Source organism: Symphodus melops (assembly GCF_947650265.1).
Source record: "Symphodus melops genome assembly, chromosome: 21".
NCBI classification, from domain to species: Eukaryota; Metazoa; Chordata; class Actinopteri; order Labriformes; family Labridae; genus Symphodus; species Symphodus melops.
This window is the reverse complement of record NC_136711.1, coordinates 11,861,648-11,888,016: the sequence shown is the minus strand read 5'-3', so window position 1 is coordinate 11,888,016 and position 26,369 is coordinate 11,861,648. Positions and strand designations below refer to the sequence as shown.

Here is a 26,369-nt window from a genome sequence, read left to right as displayed (position 1 = left end):
TGCAGTATAATCAAACCAATCCAATGGTTGAAGGCATATGTTTATGCAACAATAAAAAACCCAATAGTGCCTTACTAGAAGAGAATGTAATGTTAATAGATTAGTTTTCAATTAGTTTAAAAAAGTGTTTCTCCACCAGTATGCTTTCTTCCAGTCTTTTTGGTTGACTATTATCACCCACTACTACCTGATTTTTTTAGGGTATGCAAAGGGTACAGGAATATAGCTGTATTTGTCATTCTTCACTTAGCCTACATGACAACTATTTCATATTTATGAAATGCCAACTCATACATGAGTCATTTCTAAGGATATGGTTTTCATCTCTTTTAGGCAAAAATGGCCTCTGCTAAATGAATTCTAACTCTCTATATGCTGCATGTTTCCACTAAAAATGAAAGACCTTTAGTTGAATGTCTTCTCCCTCCATACAGCTAATGATTTGCTGGAATACTCTCCATATGAGCCAGTCAATAGTCGCCTCTCAGATATCTTCCGCCTGGCCCCCATCATAGCTGGTAAGTGTCTGGTTTTTTTACATTTCTCTGCTTAAAGTTTGGACAGTTTGCAATGTTAAGTAACGGTCTACTCAGAGCCATTTATTTCTCTGTTTGTGCCTTAAACCCAGCTTAAGTCGCCACATCACTGCTGCGTATCTGTCACTGTTTGACAACCGCTCTTTTTCTATCGCCGTCTGGTTTCAGGCTGCAGCTTTCAACACCCATTATCCATCACAAAAGCTTTTATCTGCCACTGTGACCCAAGCATACACAAAGCAGAGTCGTTTAGTGTGTTTCACTTTCGGCTCTCTAAGCAGTGATGAGAGGTCTGCTTTTTTTCCCACTGTCACATGCTGCAAGTAGCATTTATGTGCTAGTTTTAAAACTAATTATAATTTTAGAGTGGAGCCTGTGTTGTTTGAGTTTGCAAGATTGAACGCTTGAAATGAAAAAAAAGGGGGGGGAAAGTAGAGAAGAGATGTTGCTCAGTGTTTGTTGTTCGTGTCCTCAGATGTCTGCTGGATCTTGGAGCATACACCTATCTGTTGAGCTCAAAAACACTCACACTTGGGCTCTTTGGGCATTTGCACCAATGGCAAGCAACCATTTCAGTGGAAAAATTGTCATTTCATCCCCTCCCTCTCTCTCTCTCTCCTTGGCTCCAGCTGTGATTGAATCCACTTAGCTCTCCCAGTGGCTCGGCTCCACATTGGATGACATAATGCTGAGCTGTATTTCAAATGAAGGTTGGAAGAATTCATTAAGATTTGGAATTCTGTCTTGTACATGAGTAGTTTGAATGTAGTGCAGAGGTAAGTGTAGCCATGCAGGACTAAGAAGATTTGGAGGAAAATTTAAATTTCAAATCTGTTGAAGGATTAATGAGGATTTCAGACATGGGGAAACTAAACAGGCTTTATTAAAAGGTGTCTTGAAATGTTCATTTGCTTTTTAACTACAAGATCCTTTGCTTGATGTGGCTCAGATGAGACAGAACATCCAACCGAACAAATGTGACACGTTTTTATCTTTATTAAGAGAAAGCCCATTTAAATCTAATCTGCTGCTAATATGCTCATTTATCAAAGTCAGTGGCTCAAAACATGGAGACATTCGAGCTTAACTTTTTGTGCTTTTTTTATGAAAAGAAATCAACTATGGTCATGCGTTGGAATGCAGCTCGAGCTGAGTAGCCAGTTGAATACATAACAGTGTGTAAACAGCCGAAGGGGCTCCAAGAAAAGTAAATCACTTAATGGGTTGGGTATCAGGAATCCATTCGCCATAAGTGACCTCATCCCTGTCTGCGGCTAAGCCAGGCTTTAGGCCATCCGCAGTGTAAAATAACATACACGTGAGCCTGTATAGGATACATACTCACATCCCAGGGGTGACTTCAACACATGATGCTTACCGGTGTGAATGCCTGACGATCAATGCTCGTTATTCTATCCCTTTTAGATCCAATGATATTATCAGATGACATCTTTTCATAGATATCCAGCAGTTTACTTGCAAACTTGCTAGTTTCAATTCTTCACCCACATTCATTTTGTTCCAGAGTAATTGAAGTTATAACTGTGCATGTTCTTACACTAGTCTAACTTTTCTATAGCCATGACTTGTTTCAAGTACTTCTGTGCAGCACAGTGAGGTTTTAAGCTAAATGCTAACGTCAGGTTGTTACCATCTTGAATTTGCTAATATAAGCTAATTAGCATTAAAACTCCAGCATTCAAAGTCTTTTTTTTTAAATGTAGCAGCCAAATGAACATATGGTGTTTAATGCCACATTAGATTTAAAAAAAAAAGACATCAAAAGTTTCTCCTGGTTCCTCAGAGACATTTAGTCCTAAACAAACAGTACAGAAGACTGATAAATGTATAACTGAATACATAAAGCAGAAAGATAAACAAAACCAGTGTCAATGGAATACCTCATTAAATCAAATTGCTGAATTTTAACCAACTGTTGTGCTATATGATGATGATTGATTCAACAGATGTCAAAGTATTTCATTCAAACCAAAATCTCCCCTGGCTGGTGGTCCTTGTGCCCCTCTTTCAAACTAGACTAACTATGGTATGACTCCTCACGGTTTTAAGTACAACCTTCGTTCAATCTTTTGTCTTGATTTACGGCTTCTACAGAAAGCGTCACATGAGATGTATTTATTACATAATGAATTACAACTGCAAGGCGAGACAGCCAAGCCAATAAGTGCCAGAATTTAGTCCTGAGGAACAGCTTAAATTAAATGCTGCGTCATTTATAAATCAATGAACAAGTGCCTTTCAGAAATGCAATTAAATGCTAGTATGCAGACTGAGGAGCTGTGGGACAACCACACTGCCTTTAACAAAAAGTAAAACAAAGCTGCTGTCAATAATTAAGTCTTTATAAAACGCCACTGTTCTTCCAAATGTTCTTACAGTTTGTTGATTGTTTTTTTTTTTAATCCCAAAAAGTTAGGATTCCTGCTTCAACCAATCCAAACTCGTCAAAAAAAAAAAAGTTTTTAAAAATGTATTTTTGGACCTGAGCTTTTATTTTGTAGGACAGAGGATAGAGTAGGAAACCAGGGTGAGAGATTGGGAATGACATGCAGGAAATGAGCCGCAGGTTTCAGAAGCTTTAAGTTCAACTGTAATTGTTCTGTAAGTGTTTTCAGAATGCATTTAAATTTTTCTGCCCATATATTGTTTTGTTTAATGATTGAAGCACATTGTATCATCAGAAAAATTATCTAGTCATGTTTCGGATTGAAAAAAAATAGTCAATGAGAGAATACTCAGAATGCAGGGAATATTCATAAATTAAGAAGTGCAATATTTTTTCATAAAGGAATGTGCTTCTGTAGAAGAAAAAAACAATTAGCATCTATCATTTTGTTCCCCTGACTCAAGGAGGTGGTTTGCTTATTGGTTTGAACCGAATGCAGCTGCAGGTGTCAAATGAAGGTTTCTTTTATTCCATGTCAAATTGTTTTCAGTTTCAGAAATTCAAACTTCTGAAGTTTTTCAAAAGCCTTCAAGTTTGTTCTTCGACTTGCATGTAAGCAGCCACTCTCAGGGAATTTTTTTTACTATGACTGGCTCGACTACTGCGCCCAGTTTAATTTCCCTTCCCCTCCCTCCCCCGGCAGAGCTCATCAGTAGTCTTGCAGAGAATCAAGCCGCAGAAGAGGAGATGAAGCTTGGCATGATGATTTTCCATTGCAAGCACTTCGAGAATAATTCAGTAGGTCTCGTAGCCTGAAGCAACCTATTCATTCTCTGTACTCCTTGTCCTCTGCCCCCCTGGCCTCGCTGATGTGAACGTGCATCTATGAGCAAACTGCTGCAGAAGAACATCAAAGTGGCCATGAGCAGAAGAAACACTTTTAATCTGTTGATCCTTTTTACACTAGACTGCTTTCAGCCATGTCTGCCGATCATCTGCAGGCATTTCTCCTTTGTTTTCACTCTTATGCCCCTCTGTAACAGCAGAACAACACTATTCCAACTAGATTGACCAGAATGAGCTCTGAAGACAATAACAGCCATCAGATTGGGATTAGTGTCACTGATCTGTTGAGTAATCAAATATTAAAACTACAAAGTCAAACAAACAACGCCATAGCCTTTCAATTAACAAGCATGTGTACGACAGAACATGTTCACCTGAGAACAACTCAACAGAAATGTGTTGAAACCAAAGTGTCATCAGAAAGTCTAAAACAAAAAAAAGAATATTACAATTTTTTTTTTTTTTTTTAGAAAATTGCCTCTCAGTAGTTCAGGAGTACGTCCATCACTAGACTAAATTCAGCCAAAACAGTATTTCAGCAGGCATACAGGTATATTTACAATTCTATTCCACTATCATACCGGTACAAGTCAAGGGCTCACTCTTGACTGTGAAGGATCAGGACCCTGTTATTACAAACATGCTGGCTGGATTCTAGGGCTGGGACAATATGTTGTTGTGCCGATTTGATTTGATCACGATACCTGGATGCCAAACCGGGATTCCCATTTTCATCGTTAGGAGTGCGGGTGTGATGAGGTGGTAGGCCCGAAAATGTTGAGCTGTGAGTTGAGTGAAAAGTTTCGGTTTTTTTGCAACAACACGGCAAGCTTTGCAGGAAGTCTTTTGCATAAGCAACCCCGTGAGTGAATGTCACTGTGCTCATATGGTCACGCTATTTGTCAAGAACACACACACACCCGCAGTCCCTCGCATGTCGACGAGCACTCTACCTGACACTGTGTGCGTCTTGGAGGAAGACGATGACTCAGTAAAGCGGCTTAGGGAACAGAAACTCCTCAAGGAGATGAGTTTACGTGATGGCTGTGCCCATGACAAGCTGTACCATGAGTGATGTCTTTGAGACATGTAAATAAAGTGCTGTGGGCTGTAGTTGACGTGGGGTAATGTTGTTAGTCAGGCGTGGAAATATTTGATGTGAGGGCAGGTAAATACGCAAAACACATAATCACTCATACCGTGTGAGACGCTGCCCACAAAATCACCTCGCACGCATGCCAATGCTACGACAGCAACAGAACAGTGTCACTCACAATTATTAAGGAATTTGTCAACGTCAGAGTTTACATACCTTGCTCAAATTGATTTTCACAGCTTTTAAAAACACAGGTTCAGGGTTATAGGCGATGCATGTTGGTGCAGTGATAAGCGCTGCTACATGACAGTAACAAGGTTTCTGGTTTGAATCCCCTTCATGCAAGAAGCTTTCTGTGTGGAGCATGTTCTCCACGGGTTATCACACAGTCTAACAACAACAAGCTCTTTAGGTCGATTGATGACTCGAAAACTGCCCGTAGGTGTAGATGTGAGTGTGGCTGGCAACCCCTCCTGGGTGTACCCCACCTCTCAAACAATGACAGCTGGGATTGGCTCCAGCCACCCCCCCCCCCCTCCCCCTCCCCCCCCCCCCTCCCCCCCCCCAAACCCTTACAGTGAAAAGTGGTAGACTGTAACTAATGGATGGCTGGTTCAACTACAAATGCTTCAAAGGAAATATAACTTCCATTTATTTCGACAGCATCCGTCACTACATCAAGATGTTCAAGCACAGCACATCTCGTGCTCCATCGTCCACATCCCGAAGTCTTAAAGTAGAGCCAACCATTTTACCTAAAAAAAAACGACTTCTAATTTGACTAGACAGCAGAGAGAAAGTAAACATTGGGAGGAGGACAGAGTAGTGGATGATAAGCAGAAGAGGGCAGAGTGTTGGAATTGAATCCCTGGAAACTGTGGCACGTCCTAAAACCTACTATGTTTATGGCCTCCAACCACACTTGAACCACTGAGCTGAACTGCTGGCCTGAAATAAATCAAACTTCAACTTATCTTCACTATCAGTGCGTCAGATCGGAAGATGTGAACTCAAGACATGGTGAGGCATAAGAAATGTCTCCCCGCCCCTTCGTGACTGTTGAACCAAATGTTCAACTCTGAACACTTGAGCAACTTCCTCAGGCCGCCATCCATCAATGATGGAACTGTTGCCTTGTCAGCAGGTATTTTTGTTGTGTATTATCAGTGTAGTATGGCAGGCACTGGTGATGCAGATGGTGCTGTTTTGATGAACCACTGTCTGGAGGATCAAATAAAAGAAAGGGATTGCCGGTCTGTTTGCAGCAAAGTGAGATTTAGCTAATTACATAGCTGCTCTTAATAAATGGGTCTTGGGTCCGCTCATAAATATGGAGACGATGGCGGGGATTTAGTGATGCTGGCAGAGAGCCTGATAGAAGGCAGGGTGCCATGAAAAGATTGGGCAGTGACCACTACAGTTTTCTTTCCATTATTGGATGACAAAGAGGGCACTTAGTGGAAGGATAACTTTGGATTAAATAAAGCAGTGACACATTGTGAAGGAGGTTTTTTGGACAATCACCTACAGAATACAGAGACTGAACAATTAAAGGTTGTTGTTTTTTTTTTAACAAAGTGAATTCAGAGGGAAATAAAATAATGCAGAATTAGTAAAAAAAAAGAAAAAGAAAAAAAGAAATCAGCCTCCAATGTTTTCAGTGTAAAAGAATGAATCATCTTCTTAAAAGACTACTGATTCATACTAAGGGCAGATGTTACAAGAGGCTCAAATGTAAGGATTCATCACTAATGGACAACCAATTACCATTACCATCATGATTAACAAAGGTCCTAACTAAAAAAAAGACTAAACGTTGTTTTTCACTGAACAGAATTAAACAGCCAAAAGGGTCTGAAACACAAATCACCTATCACTTATTGATACTCCATAGATTAAATTTTACATGATTTTTGCACCGCACGGAAAATACTGGAGATCTTGATTGATCTGCTTATTTCATGAGCTTTAAATGCACATGTCCTCCAGATGGCTTGAGATTTGGTGGAGCGACTCATTTGATCCGTTTTTCTTTGTTGAGACTGTAAAGAAGGATTTTGAAACACAGATTAAGGGGGTGTTTCATGCAGTTTTTAGTACCAGCTCTAACATTTCTGACCTCACTATCCTCCATGTTAATGGTAGTGGACCAGGAAATTCTGCTCCTGTTGTTCTTTGTTTCAAAGATGATAGCTGAATCGATGCCTGTATATGGAGCACACGTAGGATTGAACAATCAGATAAATGAGGTTCATGCGGTTCTCAATAATGTCCCTGATAGTAAACATGGTGTAAACCATGGCAAGGCTAGGCTTTATTTATATAGCACATTTCAACAACAAGGCAATTCAAAGTGCTTTACACATCACATTCATCCTACATAAAGTAAAAGAAAAAAATTGTAAAAACACAATACTTAACCTTCCTTAGCATAAAGGGCATTCAATACCTGAACATATTGGCAGCTTTACAATAAAAGTTCTCCCAGTACTAATTTGCAAAGCTTCCCAGGAAGCAATAATTAGCCTTCTCATTGATAGTCATATTTAACCCCCATAGGTTTTTCAAAACGTCTTTGGTTTCAACCTATTGGAGGTCAAAGTGTCAGATTCCAGTGTGTGCTCCACTGTCTTGTTATTTGGTCTTCATCAATGGCGACATGGTGCCCTTGCTCAGGGCTTGACATTTGAGAAGGCTTTTTAGCAAAGATTGGGTGTTTGTTGAGACTGTACGTGTGTTTTATGAGATATGTTTAGCAGTCATTTAGGAATACTTGTTATGTACAGCAGGCTCATTCAAATAAAACCACATGAAAGTTGAAATTAAAGAGCGTTAGGCTGATTTATGTAAGTGATATGTTTGGGGTTTATTTAAAGTATTATTCTCACACAAAACAACTTTTGTGTTGATTTGACTTTTTTTTATTTCGACAGAGGAGTTCAGAGACAAGCACACAGTTCTTGTTGTGAAATGTAACATTAGAGGTGGAGTCTGAAGCATTGTCCATTGAAGGCTGTCAACAACATTCAAACTGGGCCCCTCCACCTGGGCTTGTACTGACGCTGCAAGCTACATCACGCTAGCACAAGCTAACCACTGGTGTTTGGCACCTGCCTGCCAACTCTGAGTCCATGGGTGAAAGCCAAGCCAAAGTAAACCCGTGTTTTGGAACAAGCTTTTTCCCTTTGGCCTCACTCTGATTATATTTTCTTTTCTCTGCTGCTACGTCCACATCCACCATGTTTGAATCGCATCCAGTCGCTGAATTGTATTTACTCCTAAACGCACCTGAGCACTGGCATTAACGGGAGGAAACACATTGGCTCCCCGTCTGGAAACGTCCCATTTCAGACAAATCGTAAAAATACAGAGAGGACAGGGTCACCACCACACATAAGTGACAATCGAACAGCATTACTTTTGTATTAGTTTGTACTTTAATTTTTAGAACCTTTAAGAGTCATTTATTTTGACGCACAGAATTAACTAAACTTAAAAAAAATAAATTCTTAACATATGCTGTTTTCTGAAATCGTACGCTCAGTGTAAACAAATAAATTTCATTATTAACCTTGATGCTAATTTATACTCAACAAAAATATAAACGCAACACTTTTGTTTTTGCTCCCATTTGTCATGAGATGGACTCAAAGATCTAAAATTCATTCCAGATACACAATATTACCATTTCTCTCAAACATTGTTCATAAATCTGTCTAAATGTGTGATAGTGAGCACTTTTGCTTTGCTGAGACAATCCATCCCACCTCACAGGTGTGCCACATCAAGATGCTCATCAGACACCATGATTAGTGCATAGGTGTACCTTAGACTGTCCACAATAAAAGGCCACTCTGAAATGTGCAGTTTTGTCTCACAGCAAAATGCCACAGATGGCGCAAGCATTGAGGGAGCGTGCAATTGGCATGCTGACAGCAGGAATGTCAACCAGATCTGTTGCTCGGGCATTGAATGTTCATTTCTCCACCATAAGCCGTCTCCAAAGGCGTTTCAGAGAATATGGCAGTACATCCAACCGGCCTCACAACCGCAGACCACGTGTAACCACACCAGCCCAGGACCTCCACATCCAGCAGGTTCACCTCCAAGATCGTCTGAGACCAGCTACTCAGACAGCTGCTGAAACAATTGGTTTGCATAACCAAAGAATTTCTGCACAAACTGTCAGAAACCGTCTCAGGGAAGCTCAACTGCATGCTCGTCGTCCTCATCGGGGTCTTAACCTGACTCCAGATCGTCGCCGTAACAGACTTGAGTGGGCAAATGCTCACATTCGATGGCGTCTGGCACGTTGGAGAGGTGTTCTCTTCACGGATGAATCTCGGTTTACATTGTTCAGGGCAGATGGCAGACAGCGTGTGTGGCGTCGTGTGGGTGAGCGCTTTGCTGATGTCAATGTTGTGGATCGAGTGGCCCATGGTGGTGGTGGGGTTATGGTATGGGCAGGCATCTGTTATGGACGAAGAACACAGGTGCATTTTATTGATGGCATTTTGAATGCACAGAGATACCGTGATGAGATCCTGAGGCCCATTGTTGTGCCATACATCCATGAACATCACCTCATGTTTCAGCAAGATAATGCACGGCCCCATGTTGCAAGGATCTGTACACAATTCTTGGAAGCTGAAAATGTCCCAGTTCTTGCATGGCCAGCATACTCACCGGACATGTCACCCATTGAGCATGTTTGGGATGTGCTTGACCGGCGTATACGACAGCGCGTACCAGTTCCCACTAATATCCAGCAACTTCGCACAGCCATTGAAGAGGAGTGGACCAACATTCCACAGGCCACAATTGACAATCTGATAAACTCTATGCGAAGAAGATGTGTTGCACTGCATGAGGCAAATGGTGGTCACACCAGATACTGACTGGTTCTGAGTCCCCAGACCCTCAATAAAGCAAAAACTGCACATTTCAGGGTGGCCTTTTATTGTGGACAGTCTAAGGTACACCTATGCACTAATCATGGTGTCTGATGAGCATCTTGATGTGGCACACCTGTGAGGTGGGATGGATTGTCTCAGCAAAGCAAAAGTGCTCACTATCACACATTTAGACAGATTTATGAACAATGTTTGAGAGAAATGGTAATATTGTGTATCTGGAATGAATTTTAGATCTTTGAGTCCATCTCATGACAAATGGGAGCAAAAACAAAAGTGTTGCGTTTATATTTTTGTTGAGTGTATGACACCATGATATACTTTTGTATGTTGTTTTTCCACAACTAAAGTTTTCTTCAGCTTAGCTAAAAGTGGTAGTTTAAAAAAGTGTTGTGTAAATACAGTAATTACAGAAACGAAAAGCATCACCCGCAATTTAGCTGATTACATGCAGGAAAGATCGTTTCCTACCGTCTGGCGTTTTGTTACGTGTAAGCGTAAAACACAAGTACACAACCATGTTTAAAATCAAGCCCTCAAAGTTAAAAAAAAAAAAGAAAAAAAAGGAAAATACTTTGGAAATTGTGATAGAAAATGAAGGATAGCATTGTTCCATAATTGAGGTAACAATGTCACACCTTTGGCCTGAAGGCTACAAACAGCCACGGAAGGATCACAGCCCACATCTTCAGGCACTTGTCAGATGTAAGTAATGGGTTCTGTAATATGTGATTAACCCAAGGTTCAAGAATGTATTCAGATTTAATCACGGCTCATTCTGTGGTGCATGAAAGAGAGAAGCGAGCTTCGATTCCACCTCAAAAGGCAGAATTACAGAATTCAGTCGTCCGTGCCGAGGCTGAGGATACAGTTTGCGTTACCGTGCAGAAGTCAGTCAAGCAGGAAGGACTTTAAGTACAACAAATGAGAAAAACGTAGATGTGAGAGTCATTGTGTTTGCCGTACAATGCTTTTAGCTTAAAGGAAGGAATAAGGCATGCTGTCAGGATACGATGGATGGGTGTGGTCCTTAACCAAACTCAGAGAAGGTAAAATGCTCCAAATGCAAATCAGATGTTTTATCTTTGCAAACTTCACATCAAGGTATGAGCATCATTAAAAATAAGTGTAAGGCAGTCTTCTTGGTAATGCTTTGACTATTCTCATCACTCTCACAAAAGAACTGATTACATTTAGGAGTCACCTGTTTTCCCCATCTGGACATGAAATCTCCGTTTTTCTCATCTAATATTTTTTTTTTTGTGAACTAAGCTGGTCTGCTCTTTATGACTGCTCCTAAAAAGTGTCTGAAACAAGTTTCGTGCTTTAATTTGTGTGATTGGAATTGTCAATCATTCTGTACCGTTTCACTGTTGCTAAGTTTCCATCTCTGTCATGTCAGTGTATTTCTATGTACAAGTCTCCCTTTGGCCTGTTTTTGAGATCTATCATCATCTATCATACAGCCTACAAATGTTTGTCCCCAAAGGGAGAACACGATAAAGAATATTGAAGGACTTTAAAATGTTAGAATAGATTATTGTGGAGGACATTTCTAGAAATCATTTGATATACCAATATTAATTTAACCCTCTGACACTACAGGAAATGAAGTATTGGTGCTGTATTTTAGTCAGTGCATCAATGGAATACCACATCCCCCAACCTTCAGCTTTTAATTGAATTATGATTTCATGGTAACAAACAGCAGAGCAGAGTTTATGGTACATTTCCATGCAGAAGTATTCAAATACATCTGAATGGTTTGAGCTTTTGTCTCACTGGAGGAGATGTACTGTGAGGTTTTTTTTTTGTATCTTCAGCTTTCTGTTGGACGTTTAATCATAAATGGCATCTCTAATGAGGTCTGAGCGCAGGATCTGATAATAACCTGAAGTGCACCCTTAAATGCAGGGCTCCAACGTGTAACGGCAGCAAAGGAAGCAACCGGAGCAACAAAGTGGAGCAATCATTCAGTAATGACCCCTCGCTCAAATTAAAGTGGACTTCCACACGACTTACGTCATGTTTTGTTTGCAGTTAAAAGCATGATTGAGTTCAAGAGGGTTCAGTGCTCTCAGAGTTTTTAGTTAAATAATGACATCTTAGTGTCAAACCGAGGGTTTATCCTATGAAAGAATATCTAATGGATGGTTTGTTTGACTGTACGTTTGCTTTGTTCTGGCTATGACCCTGTGAGAAATACTCGCTTCTCATTGTTTTGATTTGTCAACATAATAGAGGCACAACAGCTTTAATTTAGCTTCCTCTCCTAACAAAGGTTCTTATAGTTAGACTGGGAGGCGTAGAGGAATTATAGATAGTTTATCTTGTAAAACTGTTGATTGGGGAAAAAGATGCTGCAAGATTTCATAAACCACTTAGAGTATAACTACAGCGCTGCCACTACTTATTGAACTAGGACTCATTTATCCATTAAAAATGAGCCAAATTTAAAGGGTATGGTCAGTCCACTAGATGCTAGGTTTTTTTTAAGGAATATCAAACATTTGCTGTCTCAGTTTCTTTAAAGAATGAATTAAGTTTTAGTCACTTACAGTAGTGCATGGAAAGTCTTTGGGGTTTGGATTGCTGCTTTAAAAAGAAGAAATTAGTTTCACTTTTAAGGACAGTTTATAAACTCAACGTTATACATTTTACAGACTTAAAGGACTTTTTTATGCTTTATGCTACTTGAGTACCAAGCAGCAAGCAGGTTAATGGCAGCAACCTTTAGGCGGCTCATAGCTTGACACTGCATGTAAGGTAACACAAAATGAATGAATGTTACTCTTATACTAAAGGGAATACGTAAACTCGGTGTAGTTACAACTCGTCACAGACAGCGACTCGGTTGTCCCACTCATTGTACACAGTCCTGACTCACAGAGTGTTTTTAGAGGATCATTTATTCATGTGTAAAAGGTTTCACATTCAGTCTTTAAAAGTTCATAGAGGTATGTTTAATAAGCAGATGAGAAAGACAATAAAATGCTACAAGGCATGTACACACCAAATGAAGTACATTCTATTTCTATGGTTCAAAATCCCAAAAGTTGATCATGTAAGTAAGAGGCTTTAAAATGATGGTGGAGGTGAGGAACATGAGTGTAATATCCCTTTAAGAAACTGCATGTAAGGTGGTCTTCTGTTTTTTGTGTCACTTCTGATTCACTCTCAGCTGTGTATTTCAAAGTGCTGATCATTTACTCAGTTCTTACATCAGCAGGCAAACAAGAAATGTTACATGAGCAAACATAACATGATGTGTCCGTGCTCTCTTTTTTTTAGCGGAGCCGGCATCAACAAAGGAAAACAACTGTCTGAACGCTGCCAAGGCGTGTAACCTGAATGACACATGTAAGAAATACCGCTCGGCTTACATCAACCCGTGTACCAGCAGGGTGTCTGCCTCCGAGGTCTGTAACAAGAGAAAGTGCCACAAAGCCCTGCGACAGTTCTTCGACAAGGTAATTATTCTGCATTATTTGCACCTCTTATTTTGAACGTTTGGTTTGTATTTGCTGCTTAAACTTCTAAGCAGTTGCCAAATGTTAAATAATACATTTCTGTCCATAGAAGTGTTGTTTTTATTTCAATGTTTTTAAGGGCTTCTTTCTTTTGAATGTTTCTAGTCAGGACTGTCACTATTTTGTCCAATGTGCGAACAAGGAAAAGGTGAGTTTGGAAGACATCAATCAATTGGGACTTTTTTTCTCTCTCTGAAATAAAAGGTTCCAACCAAGTACAGCTACGGGATGCTGTTCTGTTCCTGTCCGTCGGGGGATCAGAGCGCATGTGCTGAACGCAGACGACAAACAATTGTACCCATCTGCTCCTATGAGGATAAAGACAAGCCAAACTGTCTGTCTCTTCAGAACACATGCAAGACCAACTACATCTGCAGGTAAGAAGCCTGAGGGATCCATCAGTCAATGTAATCTTTATTTCATGGATGCACTCCGAGTTTCTCTCTAATTATGTTTGTTTCTAGGTCAAAGACAATACAATTAAAGATCGGAGATTTTAATGTTCAACGCCAGTTGCTAAAATTTCAAAGTAGAGATGACTTTACTTCCCTTTTGTCCTGAGAATGGGAAAGTAGTTTCCATTTCTATGCAGCCTGTGTCACCTGCAGAGAGAGCTTTTGTAGTAATTCATACAATAGAATGTATTTCAAGAAACCAGTTTCTTGTGTCTAAACTGAAAAGTGAACATTCGTTCTCTTTATGGACAGAAAATTGCCATCCTAACTTTGAATTGTAGATCAGAGCCTGATTGTAGAGTAGCAACATACAAACTGCAAGAGAAAGTTCATACAGTAGATTATAGTATTTGAATACTATAAGCTACAGGATGAACTTTCTTCAGTACTTTAGGCTTCAGTCGTCCAAGCAGACAGCTCGGGTTCAAATCCAACCTGCCCCTCTTTTTCCTGCAGGTCATTCTACAATCTCTTCCCCTATTTCCTATATAACGGCATAAAAACCCCAAAATAAAACTTTCAGAAATAAAAATCTAAAAGAAGTCTAAACTTCTTTTAGTCACTGGAGTTTTTTTGCTTTTGACCTTCAAACCTCAAAAGCTGATTTTACTTTTAATTTTTTTGTAGAGTTTGTAAAGTAGGAATAGACACCGATATGCAAACTAAACCCTAAAGTAGGAATATCATCAACTAACATTATCAGAAAAATGAACATCTCTAATTTTGATCTGGGTTGTTTTCAGGTCACGGCTGGCAGACTTCATCAGCGCCTGTCAGCCTGAAGCTCGCTCGATATCGGGCTGTTTGAGGGAGAACTATGCTGACTGTCTGCTCTCCTACTCAGGTCTTATTGGTAAGTTGAATAGAATCACTTCTAGCACATTGCGGTGAACAAGGGTTCACTATGAGCTATGTCCAGTGTCATCCTCACAGTGAGGATCACGGGTTATTCATTTAATATTGGTATTAGATCGGTACTCCATAACAGCCCAAAGCCCAGGTATGAGATCGGTATCGGAAGCTTAAAGTTGGATCAATTCATCACTACTGCTCAATCTTGGATCTAAATCAGAACAGCCTGGAGTAAAGCAAGAAAATAAGAAAATGTCCTGTGGTTATAGAGAACGATCTCAAGTAATGAAAAGAATACAAATCAAGGCAGTTTTTTTCAAAATCCAGATAATCATTCGCCAAGCAATCTGAAAGACATCAAACTGTTTACTCATCCTGATTGTTGTCGTGTTTTCTTCCTCTCTATCAAAAGTGTGAAGCTTTTGTTTGATTGGTTCAAAGTGATGTTAAACGCTTTCATCGCGTTTCTTGTTTTCCTGCCACAAAAGGTTACAGAAAGGTATTGTAAAAGTGTGGACATGGGATCCCTTTTCTTAACACCAAAAGGGAAGAATTCATTCTTTCTGTGACACAGTCACTCGTCGTCATTCATTCAAAACAGGTTTGGATCATTACACCGGGGATTCAGGTATTGGTTGTTAAAGAGCTTATTCAAAGACAACACTCTTAGTAGTATCGTACTGTAAATAAAACAAAAACATTCCTTTAAACCATAAGCACACCAGTTTCTTAAGGTAAGATTTGATGAGTTGTCAGTGCCCGTTTTTATGGAAATATTTCGAATCGACAGTTTTGCACCTCATCTGCGACGTCAAATTACATCTTTTCATTTTGTTTCCATAAAAATAACACTACTCACGCTGCAATTTGTGTCTCTCAAATGTATTCCCTGTGGCCAATTATTTAGGGCTGATATTACCATCACTTTAGAGGGTCTTACAAGTGAGCCAGGTAACTTGATGTCTCCGTCGCAGAGCTAATGGCACAGTATTGTTGACAGACACACAAATTGGATCACGGTCAGCATATTGTAATTCTCTCAGGTTTTCATGACAACTCAGGTGAATACATCCCGAGCACTGCACAGACATGCTGCTTCTTTGTGCAGTCTTTCCCTCAATCAGCAGGTTGGAATGTCAGGCAGCAGTGATCACTTGCAAACTCAACAGGCAGATATGTTAATCTACTGAGTGTTCACATTGTGCTTCACACAGGTTAAACTCTCTAATGGGCCCCCGTTCCCGACATTTAACCACTCATGGATGTACTCACGCAGCTTGGTCCAAGCTGACGCAACCACTCTCCGTCTATGAAAGAGAACACTTATATTCAGTTAAACTAAGATGAGAATTGACCCGCAACAGGTGGGGCGCAACAGCAGATAAATGCTCATCCTCGATAGCATACACAGTGCTGGACAGGAAATATCAGTGAGTGAAGAATGTTTCAACCAAAGTAGTTGTGTTCCACAGTTGGAAGGAACAGAACATATTGGATCCATACATAGTGTGACTTACAGTCACTTGAAAAACGTTTTAAGAGAATGCTTGTCTTAATATTTTCACAACTGTCAAATAGCCCGTCTTCCATGATTTCATCTGGGATTCATACAAGGTCTGTATGTTTTCACTGAGTCACATCACACTCCAGTGACTTGATTTCCGCTGCCATCAAGAAAACTCGAGATCAGTTGACTTAATTATGCAGTTTTGGGACATTTGGGTTTTCTTCTTTAACAGCCTATTTGGCTTACGTCTTAATGGTTTTACATAACAGCTGCTCAGGCAATCACTTCAAACCTGGATGTGTCTCCCTGTTGCGTTTTGTGTTCATGTTCACACTCAGCGGTGCGAGGCAATCTTTTCCCCGACGCCAATATTTGTCCCAAGAAAAATGTGTTGGCCAGGAAGTAGAATGAAAAAAACAAACAATTATATCCACCATGTATGCCACATCACTTAAATCCAAACAACTCATTGTTGTTGAGTGGAAAGAAACATTACCCCACATGGTTGATCTTTTTTCATGATACTTTTTTTTTTAAGTGGCTAATGTTGGTTTTGCTAAAATCGTGACCTGTGACCTCACTTCCAGAACTGAACTTCAACCACAGCATGATAATGAGGCTACAGCGCCAGTGATTAACCATGGCTCGTCTTTCACACTGCAGGTACGGTGATGACACCAAATTATGAGCGATCACTTGGCATTAGCCTGTCACCATGGTGCGACTGCAGCAGCAGCGGGAACAGCAAACCAGACTGTGAAAGATTTGCAGAGTTTTTCACCAACAATCGATGCCTACGTGAGTTTCCCCGCTCTTATTAGATACTCTCATCAAAGTGTGTCGATAAACTGTTAAAAAAAAAAAGGTTCTTCTGCTTCTTCTGGTAATTCAGGTTTTTGACAGCGTTGTGTCACTTGGTGGCTCGGCTTTTCTCAGGGGGAACTGCTGGTTTTCCAGGGTCAGGGTTTCAATGTTTAACACAATCTCAGAATTGCCTGACATACACACACTGTTGTTGCATCTTGCTCTTACACTCGTCTGATACCAGGACTTAAATACAACCCAGATAAATACCCTCTGTCATAACCTCTGAGGGCAAGCTTCTCAGCAATACCACTTAAGACTGTCAGTGACAACTTCTTGAGCAAAATAAAGACTTACTTCAGCTAAATGAGTGTGCGGCCAAAGAGAACAGCAATGCTACGCTAGTTGAGAGTTAGTGTCGGAAAACTGTTTTGGATGACACATTTTAGGACTTTTATGCAGTTAATACGATGTGAAAACATAACATAATGGATTGTCACAAACATTCAAACAAGTGGCAGTTGCTAAAATAAGCTTTGCTAAGCTTGTTTTAAAGTGCTGAGTTTGTTTTAGGTAAAGATCCCTTTACTCAAGTCACAAAGAATTACTTGCTTGAAACAGGGATTGTGTCTGATGGTTATACTTTGGTTGTTAAATAGCGGTTAACTTTTTTTCATATTACTCACATTCTTCCATGATTTCCATTTGAAAAATGCATCGCACTGCTCAAAATACAGCAATCAACTAAACTGCTTTCCTTTTCATTGCTCTGACAGTAATTAAGTGTGGCGAATGAGTTTTACTATCCATAAGGCTGGATCAATACAGACATGAGCTCCAAACAACTTTCTGTCAAGTTCATGAAAAAGCTGTCCTGGGCTAATTGGCAAACAAAGAATGAGAAAATGACATTAGGTAAATTGTTTTTCAAGTTTTCTTCTGCCAAGCAGTTACAGAGTGCAGTGCCACTTTGTGAATCATAGCTATTATCAGCAGAAACCCTGCTTTTAAAATGCTCTTCAGAAAGGTCAATTCATTTCTTTTCCCAGCCAATCATCTAAAGTATCAATTATAAGCAGCTTTTAGCTAGACGCGGACAAGATGTTGAAGGCCATGCTTCTCGTAATTCTTTCAAAAAGGAAAGGACAGAAGACATCTGCTAGCTGGTTGAATGTGGAGCTTTTTTTAAAAAAATACACAGTATTCAAAGAGCATTCTGTTGGGCAGCACTTACAAGATGAAACTATAGCAGTCTGCACTTGAATACAAGTCATAATGTCAGTGTTTATTGTTCAAATCCAGCACACTATTTTCTCATTTGTGGAAAATCCACAGTCAAACGTCGTAAAGTATCAAGAGGGCCCCTCGTTAATAAACTAACATGTTCTTGCAGGTAATGCCATCCAGGCGTTTGGCAACGGTACTGATGTTGGAGTTTGGCAACCCCAACCCCCAATCCAACCCACAGTACTGGAGCCGGGCGTCACTCGCAAGGGGAAACACAGAACCAGCAATGCACTGGATGCTCTGGCAGATGTGACCAAACTGGGACTTCATGGAGACTCGCTCTATCACATCTGTGGGACCTTACAGGTAAAGACTGAAAACATGTGAAGCCCGTGAGTCGCTTTGATACTTCAAAGCAAAACTGCATGCACAACATAGAAAACTGTCTGCTACGTTGTCCAAATTGAAGAGGGTTTGTTTTGTTCGCCAATTTGTACTTCCGCAATCTTAATATTTATGAGACCAAAGGGAATGACTGCACTGCAAGGTAACTACACTTCTCAGAGCCGTGGTTTATCTGCTGTTAGTATTCTCATCTACAAATGAAAACAAGTTCATCTTCCCTTAAAAGAACAAATCTTTTGGTAAATATCAGATTATTGTCCAAAGTTTTGGAGCCATCAGAACCAGTGCAGAACTTGTAAAAAAAAAAGAAAGTTTAAGATATCAACAACCAGGTAGAGATCTATTCCCAGCTTCTGTCTGAGTGTCAGAAGTCTGCCTCTGTCACCTTGAGGGATCAGCGAAGGTTTTATGACGGCATGAGCAGAATCCCCCCTCCTGGGCAGAAAGATGAGACGTCAGTGTGGAGTCAGAGTTTCCAAAGCTGTCATGTCAAAGCTAATTGGTTGCCACAGTAACATCAGAAATGGCCCACAGGGGTAGAGCGTCTGCCGCCGTGGGTGATTGTCAGTGTGCGTGTGTGTGCGTGTGTGTGTGTGTGTGTGTGTGTGTGTGTGTGTGTGTGTGTGTGTGTGTGTGCGTGCGCACACTGTGCTGAAACTGAATCTTTGTGAAGAAAGTACTATTTCAGATCCCAGTTTGAGGTTTACTCGAATCCGTGTCAGATCTGACCAAAAACACAGACGCAAACTTCCTGCGGTCGTAGATGAACCATATTTAGTTCATTTTTTATCGACTTCTCAAAAGGACAAAGTTCAGTTTGTAAACTATAATCTCAAGAATTTGAACACGACTGGCACTCAGAAAACCCAAATTTGAACCTCTGTTAAAAAGGACTGCTCCACAGCTCCAACATAAAAACAATATTTTGACCTTGCAGTGACATTGTTACGTTATCTACCACTGGTTATATTTTGTCAACACTGACATAGATCCTTGGATCTTACTCACAGATTCATTTTATTGTAACCCTGTTAACCAAATCCTTTAAGATCTTATTTGCAAAACCGTCCCATAGGACTTTAAAACCTGCCACCAGAAAGGTTCACAGTACGAGCTAATGACATGCAAATTGATACCAGTTGTGAAATATCAAACGCAATTGTCGAAATGTGTAATTTTCATGTGCTAATTTTGACATTTAAAAATCATAAGTGTTTTTTTTTCTTGAACTTGTTAACAGAGATTTCAGGTCCTTTGGTTCTTTAAAGCTTTAAACCACATTTCAGACCTCTAATATTCTCCTTAAATAAATCACAGAGGGCTATACTGTATTTTTGAATGAGATATTATCACAAAGTTTACGCCACACACTCTATCATATAGTCTTAAATAGCGATAATATGATATATCGCCCTGCAGGAGGAGAGACCTCCTATAGACCTCCGAGCAATTAATCATGCTTCTCCACAATATTCCTTCATACAATTTCTACTTAAGCATTGTGTGCAGTGTTTTATTATTCTCCCAAACCACTGTAGAGTCACTTTATCATTTTCTCTGCTCCATCTCTGTATCTGTGACTGTGTATTTGTTTGTGTGTGTGTGTGTGTGTGTGTGTGTGTGTGTGTGTGTGTGTGTGTGTGTAAAATAAATGTGTGTGGGCATTTTTATTTGTGGCTGAAAAGGGTTTGGGGCCGTCGGAGAAAAGTTTTCATGTCCGAGTGTTCTAACCTTGAAGTGGCACAAACAACACGAATCATTATACAGAGAGGTTCATGCAGGTCTAATCTTTGGGAAATGGAGGGCACTGGAAGTATTACCATAAATCTTATTGTGTTGATTTCTTTTTGCGGCAGTGCTGGGGCACAGAGGGGGATATTAATGCAGGAAAGATTTTTCTGAGCCTTGTTTTACTTTAAAAACGATGCCCTTACTTTTGGCCACAATTTAACTCGAAGGCCATTTGTATTCCTTAAAGGGACTATGTGGAGACAGTATTCAAAAATACTGTTTGTAGCGATACCGCATGGCCATCGGGTGAACTACCTCACGTCCTAATGATTGATATATAGCTACAAGTTACATAGATGGAACTTTTTACATTTATAAATTGTTTTTATTGCCCACTAATAAGCAGACGTTTAACTGATGTGAAAAAAGAAGATGTTCGCTGTCTATCTGCATGGCCTGTATTCACTGTGTTTGGCCCGGTTACGATTTTCCGCGAAAGCTTCAGGAAGCGTCATTTTATTTGCGTGCTCAATGTCCCCCTCACTCCGCTCCGCTTACAGAAGTCTACAGTACAAACTCCAAACTCATCACTCAGGCAGTGCCTGCAGAGATTGTCGTTTGTAGGATGGAGAATGAGACACACACAGACTCTCCCTCTGGAAACGGTATGTCGGTAAATATCCAGCGGTGTTGATGCTCGTTTGTGTACGTTCAAGCACGTAATGACGAGCACGCGAGGGAGGGCGAGCGACACGTTACTGCTGCAGTTCCCCTGATGGCCATGTGCTATCGCTACCAACACAGTATTTTTGAAAGTTACATATAGCACCTTTAATTTGACTACTTTAAGATAAGCCAATAAAACGTAATGTCAAAGGCACATCAGTCAGTCGATGAACTTAAATGAAAGTTTCACAGAATCACAGAAAGCACTTGTCATTTATTTCTCATTAATTTCTTCCAGGCTCAAAAACTGGTGTCAAACGTAACAGTGGATACTTCTCTTTGTGTGGTAAGAACTTTTTCTATTTGTTTCAAGGTCCCTCCATTCTGTAAGTTAAGAACACTGCATAGCATTTCTCTCTGACTGACAACTGACTGAATGTAAATCCAATGGAATTTCCAGCCACTCCGGCCCATTTACCACCAGTTTTCATTCCGCATTTGTAAGAAATGCCACCAGCCGAACTAAGCTGTTAGTACCAGATGTGAATCAGTACAGAGGCTACAGAGCTGTAAGCAGGCGGCCCAGGTTCAAGTCCAACGTGTAGCTCCTTTCCCTCATGTCTCTCCCTGAGTTCTGACTCTATTCACTTTACTATCTCTAAAAAAGTCCCCCCCCAAATTTTTTTTTAAAAACAATAAAGAAACTTGATGCCAGCTCTAATATGAGATATGACTTTCAGAATACAATGGTCAAGTTCATGAACATTGATTTCAGTTGGACATCCAACAACAATGCAGTGAGCGTTTAAATATGTTCAATGTTAGTTTAGTTTCTCGTTGTGATCAGGGTTTTAAATACTGACTATGTATAAAGCCAAAGCCACATTAGGTATTTGGTCAGATTACAAAATGTGTGTTAAAGGTTTCTATACGACAATTAGAAAACTTCAATATTCTCAACTGTATCGTCATAGTTACCAAGTTATGAATATTGTAATCCTTTGAAACTTTGTTGTGAACGCTGCACTTCTTTAACACGAACCCTTTTTGTGTTTTCCCTCAGAACCATCATCTTGACGAGTCTATAGACTCTAACGCCATCACTCGAAGCTCAGCAGCAGAACACATCTGCCGTCTCCCCCCCAGCATCTTGGCCCTGGCCTTTGCTTTCACACCGATACTATTTGAGCTCGAAGGTTTCCAGCTTTTGTAGGATCTGAGGACTTTCATGGATCAACACTCTAATCTCCGGGAGCGATTCAACTCTCTTAATTTCCACGTTTGCCAAAGTGTGACACTTCTTCTTGAAATGGAAATGAGAAGAGAGAGGCTGATGAGAGAGCACCAAAATCAAAGACAACAGTGGATTAAACCTGAGGAGATCTTCTTGACTAAAAACAGACGTGCTGAAGCTTTTGCTAAGATATCAGCTCATTTGCCTTCCATGCCTGGTGGGGGCAAATTGGTGACTTCCTGAACATGATTCCCACTTGGAAACACTCTTGGATTTGAACCATGTCATCTGATAATAGCATAAATTCACTTCTTTGGAATGAGTGTGATCAGTGCTCATTTCAATGAATGGACTGCCAATGTGCTGAACGGCGTTTGGAGGATAAAGCAGATCGTCGTCTGCGTAACTGTGCAGCCAACAAACTTTAGTTCAACATACTGAAACGTGTGGATCTAAAAGTGCTGCTGTAATAAAATAATAATGAATAGGATTCATCACACATCGTTCAACAGCCCTTGCATTTGTCAGAATATCTTCAAAGGAAAAACAAATATGTGCCGCAACAAAGTAAGAGTAAAAAAAAAAAAAAAAAACATGTTCCGTACTAAGTAAAGGTCCGTTTTGTAGATATACTTGATTGTTATGGTGGTCTGTGCTTTTATCACATCGCCTCCAAGAGGACATTTTGTACATACGATAGACAATGTGACACTCTATGACGTTATGCTGCCGCTAGTTTGTAACATATTGTGCGTGATGTTTTTGAGAGTCTATGTTAGTATTCCGTGGCTGAATTCTGTCAGTCTCACTCAGTGTAGCTATGATTTTAAATATGTGACGGAGTCCGATCCTCTACTCTACCGTGGTTACAGATTTGACTCTCTCGTGTGGTTGTACTTGGATTGCGTTGGGTGTGGATCTCTTGAAGCAGTATTTTAGTGAGGTGTATCAAACTATTTGTGCAGTAGCTACTTAAAGAATGAACTGAATGAAAAGAAAGGTTTTTGGTTTTTTTTATTTCTCGCAAAAGTTGAAAAGTTAAATTAAGATTGATACTTCGAACTTTTCTTGTTTTTAATTTGTCACTTTATTCATTTCTTTTGGGGGAGAGCAAAAGACTCTTTAAAAAGGATGTGTACATACATACCCAAAAGTAAGGAAAATGCCAAGGAGACAAAAGCCAGTAGACGTTAATTGCTAGCAATTACCGCAGATGCAATAGAGTAAAAACATGAAAACACTTATTATGAAGATTAAGCTACAATTATCAGAGACATTTAAGAATGTACAACATTATGACAATGAACAGTGAAAACTTGTTTTGAAACGTCAATGCCACTTTTTAAGTGTCTGAAGTGTCTGTTTAAATCCCTCCTTGTGTGAAACCTCCAGACATCTAAACTGAAGTTGTGATGATGCGCTGTCTTTATGGATCAGCTTTTGTTTTGGTGGTTAGGAACGGGTCAAGAAAAGTTTTGGCAGGAAATGCTACTTCAGTGTTTATCTAGAGAAAGAAAAAAAAAACCTGTCGTTAACTTGAAGACATTTCACAAAGCAGACAGCCTTTATGTGCAAGTGAACATAAACACACTTTTAAATTGGACATCTGTTCAGTGTTTGCCAAACAGCCGAAATAAACATGATGAACAGCGAGTCGTCCTGTTTTTACTGTCGAAAAAAAAACTAAACTAAAAATGCATTCTACTTTTAAGTGGTGTCATTATTGGTCTCCAATGCTATGTCATCTGCTGTTTTAGCAAATATCAGAGATTAGAAAAATAATACCTGGCATCCAGACTCCATTGTCAGTCAGATCGCGTCAGCCCCAGTGCGGAGTGACACCGCAGGACAAGGACACAGCCAATAAAAGGACAGACTGCTCAATGGACATGAGGCGGGGGGAGGGGGGGGGACTGACAGAAGAAAATGGCCCACCTGTTTCGGCACAGTGATGGAATGCTTGACCTCATGCGAGAGTCTGAGATTTATTGGACATGTCAAAGAACTGAGAGGGCCGAAATATCCTGCTCATGTTATGCATGAGATGGAAATGACGAGTGTCCTTCTCGTTGATAAAGGAGGGAAGTATGATGATTGGAAAGCTTCTATCGTTGAGAGGTACCCTGCTACATTTCTGGTAATAATCGTGTCAGTATCACACAAGGGGGAGTGTTGTTAGTCTAAATAGACTCAGCTTTGATTCGGTCATACTTTTCATAACGCTCATGGATCGGTCAGTTGATGGAGCCTGTTTTGGTGGCATGTTGTACTTTGAGGTGACAGATTGATCAGTTTTAGACAAAGACTGTTTGCTGTTATGGTAAATAGGTCAGATTTCCTCAGAGAGACAAATAACAGTTTAAAGTCAGAGTGCTGTTATCCAGAACATTCCACCCGATACGTGTGCATTGCGTAACCTTTGCATATGCATCTTTTCCAAGAACACCGATTCATCTAAAGCAGCTGTTGTATACTTCTTGGCATGGTGGTTGCTGGAGTGATTTTTTTTTTTTTGTGCTGGCTAAAGCGTAGCGTGTCTATGCCCTTTTTTGCTCGGCTATGACCCAAAGGTATACTCACAGTGATGTTCTTTAACTGCGTTAGAGCAGACCACCGTCCGCTCTGTTGGGATGCAGAGAGTCTTTAGGCTGCTGTAAACGCCAGTCGAAATACGTGACACCATTTTAAAAAAAAATGAAACCAATATTTACTTCCTCTATTATATAAAGGTGCAAATGACAAAAATGGGACGTAAAGAATATTCTTCAGTTTGACCCAGACTGGACGAGAACTGTAGTGTACTGAAAAAAAATCCTGCTTCAGCCAGGATTCTAAACTTAGCACAAAGACGGAACTTATGTTCTGTTTTATGTGAGGTTGTATGCTGGTCTGAATCTTGGGTAAACTAGAAAGTGAAAGGTCTGGAAAGCGAATGCTCCCTGTATTGAGTTTTTTTTTTTTTTTTTTTTTCTGTTTGGGTTTTTTTTTTGTTTGTTTGTCTTTTACAAACTCAGACTAGCCCCCCCCCCTTTCCAAATTGTTGTAGTCTGCTGACTACAACCTGAAATCAGCCAACTGATGTGAGGTGCATTTCATACAGTTTATCGAACAAATGTCAGGTTTTTTGCAGCGCATCAATCTCTCATCCACAGCTCTGTTTACACACACGACACAGCCATTGAGTTCTATGGTAGCCCTGTTGCATCCACAGAGGGTTGAGGACAATACAATTTAACCATTTAGTTGTTCAAAATTCAACTCACATAATAGTCTGCTGAAGCTTCAAGAAAAATTGTTCTCATTAAAGCTATGATAAATATTATTGCTCACTAGGTTTACTATTGCCTCGCCATAAAGCCCAGAGGACAGGAAGATTAGGTTTTGAGCCCCCCCCCCCCCTGTAAAACCACTGCAGGTCTACTCAATCCAAATGTTCACCCGTGGCATAGATTAAAGAGCACACTGATAAAAGAGTTCAATCATTGCAGCGCTGCCTGGTAGGAATCACATCTAATTACATCAGCAACTCCGACCTCTCTAGCAACATTGTTCCTGCACCTCCAAACTACTCTTCACCTTTTCCATTAACCAGGATAGCGGCTGCAATTTCGCTTTATTACGTTCGTTTTTTTCCTCCATGCCCAGATGTCAGGGTGTGCCTGACTTTACCACGGTAAACACTCCGTGGCATCTGTTATTTTCAGACGCTTCCCCTTACATCTTTTTCCTGGGCAATGTGGGAGCAAAGATAAGAGATAATAAAGCTATTTGTTGATTGCTATAAGCTCTACTTGACTGAAAAGATAGGAGCAGCTGAAAGACTTTCAAAACTCCTGGATAGATACATCTAGAGCAGAGTAAAGAAGCTGCAGAAGACGACCTTTTCATGTACAGGCTGCAGAGAGACACTTTAACCCGTGTTCACTTTGTTTCGACCACTGAAGTTCCTAACTTGTTTTCTGTAATATCCAATAAAACTTATTGTGCAAAGTTGTATTATGAGCCTATAAGCGTAGATATCCATGCAGGGTTTTACCCTAAAAATAGTGTAGATGTACATGAGGAGAGGTACCTTACATACTGGCTCAACACTTTTACAAGCAACATTAGGATTTTTGTATTTGAAGAAATGATAAATGTTTAAAATCAAAATGATACCA

General features: G+C 40.1%; 1 protein-coding gene across 2 annotated transcripts in view; it reads left to right on the top strand.

Annotated features, from left to right (window-relative positions):
• gfra1b (gdnf family receptor alpha 1b) overlaps positions 1-24,970 on the top strand; it is a 74,433-nt gene extending 49,463 nt beyond the window's left edge. For both annotated transcript variants that reach the window (XM_079333913.1, XM_079333912.1), the window contains 8 exons: positions 435-518; positions 13,090-13,268; positions 13,533-13,705; positions 14,527-14,636; positions 16,806-16,940; positions 18,340-18,539; positions 21,274-21,321; positions 22,039-24,970. In XM_079333913.1, the coding sequence (XP_079190039.1) occupies positions 435-518; positions 13,090-13,268; positions 13,533-13,705; positions 14,527-14,636; positions 16,806-16,940; positions 18,340-18,539; positions 21,274-21,321; positions 22,039-22,188 (1,079 nt within the window). In that variant the 3' untranslated portion in view covers positions 22,189-24,970. The remainder of the gene's footprint in view (positions 1-434; positions 519-13,089; positions 13,269-13,532; positions 13,706-14,526; positions 14,637-16,805; positions 16,941-18,339; positions 18,540-21,273; positions 21,322-22,038) is intronic.
• The last annotated feature ends 1,399 nt before the right edge of the window (positions 24,971-26,369 follow it).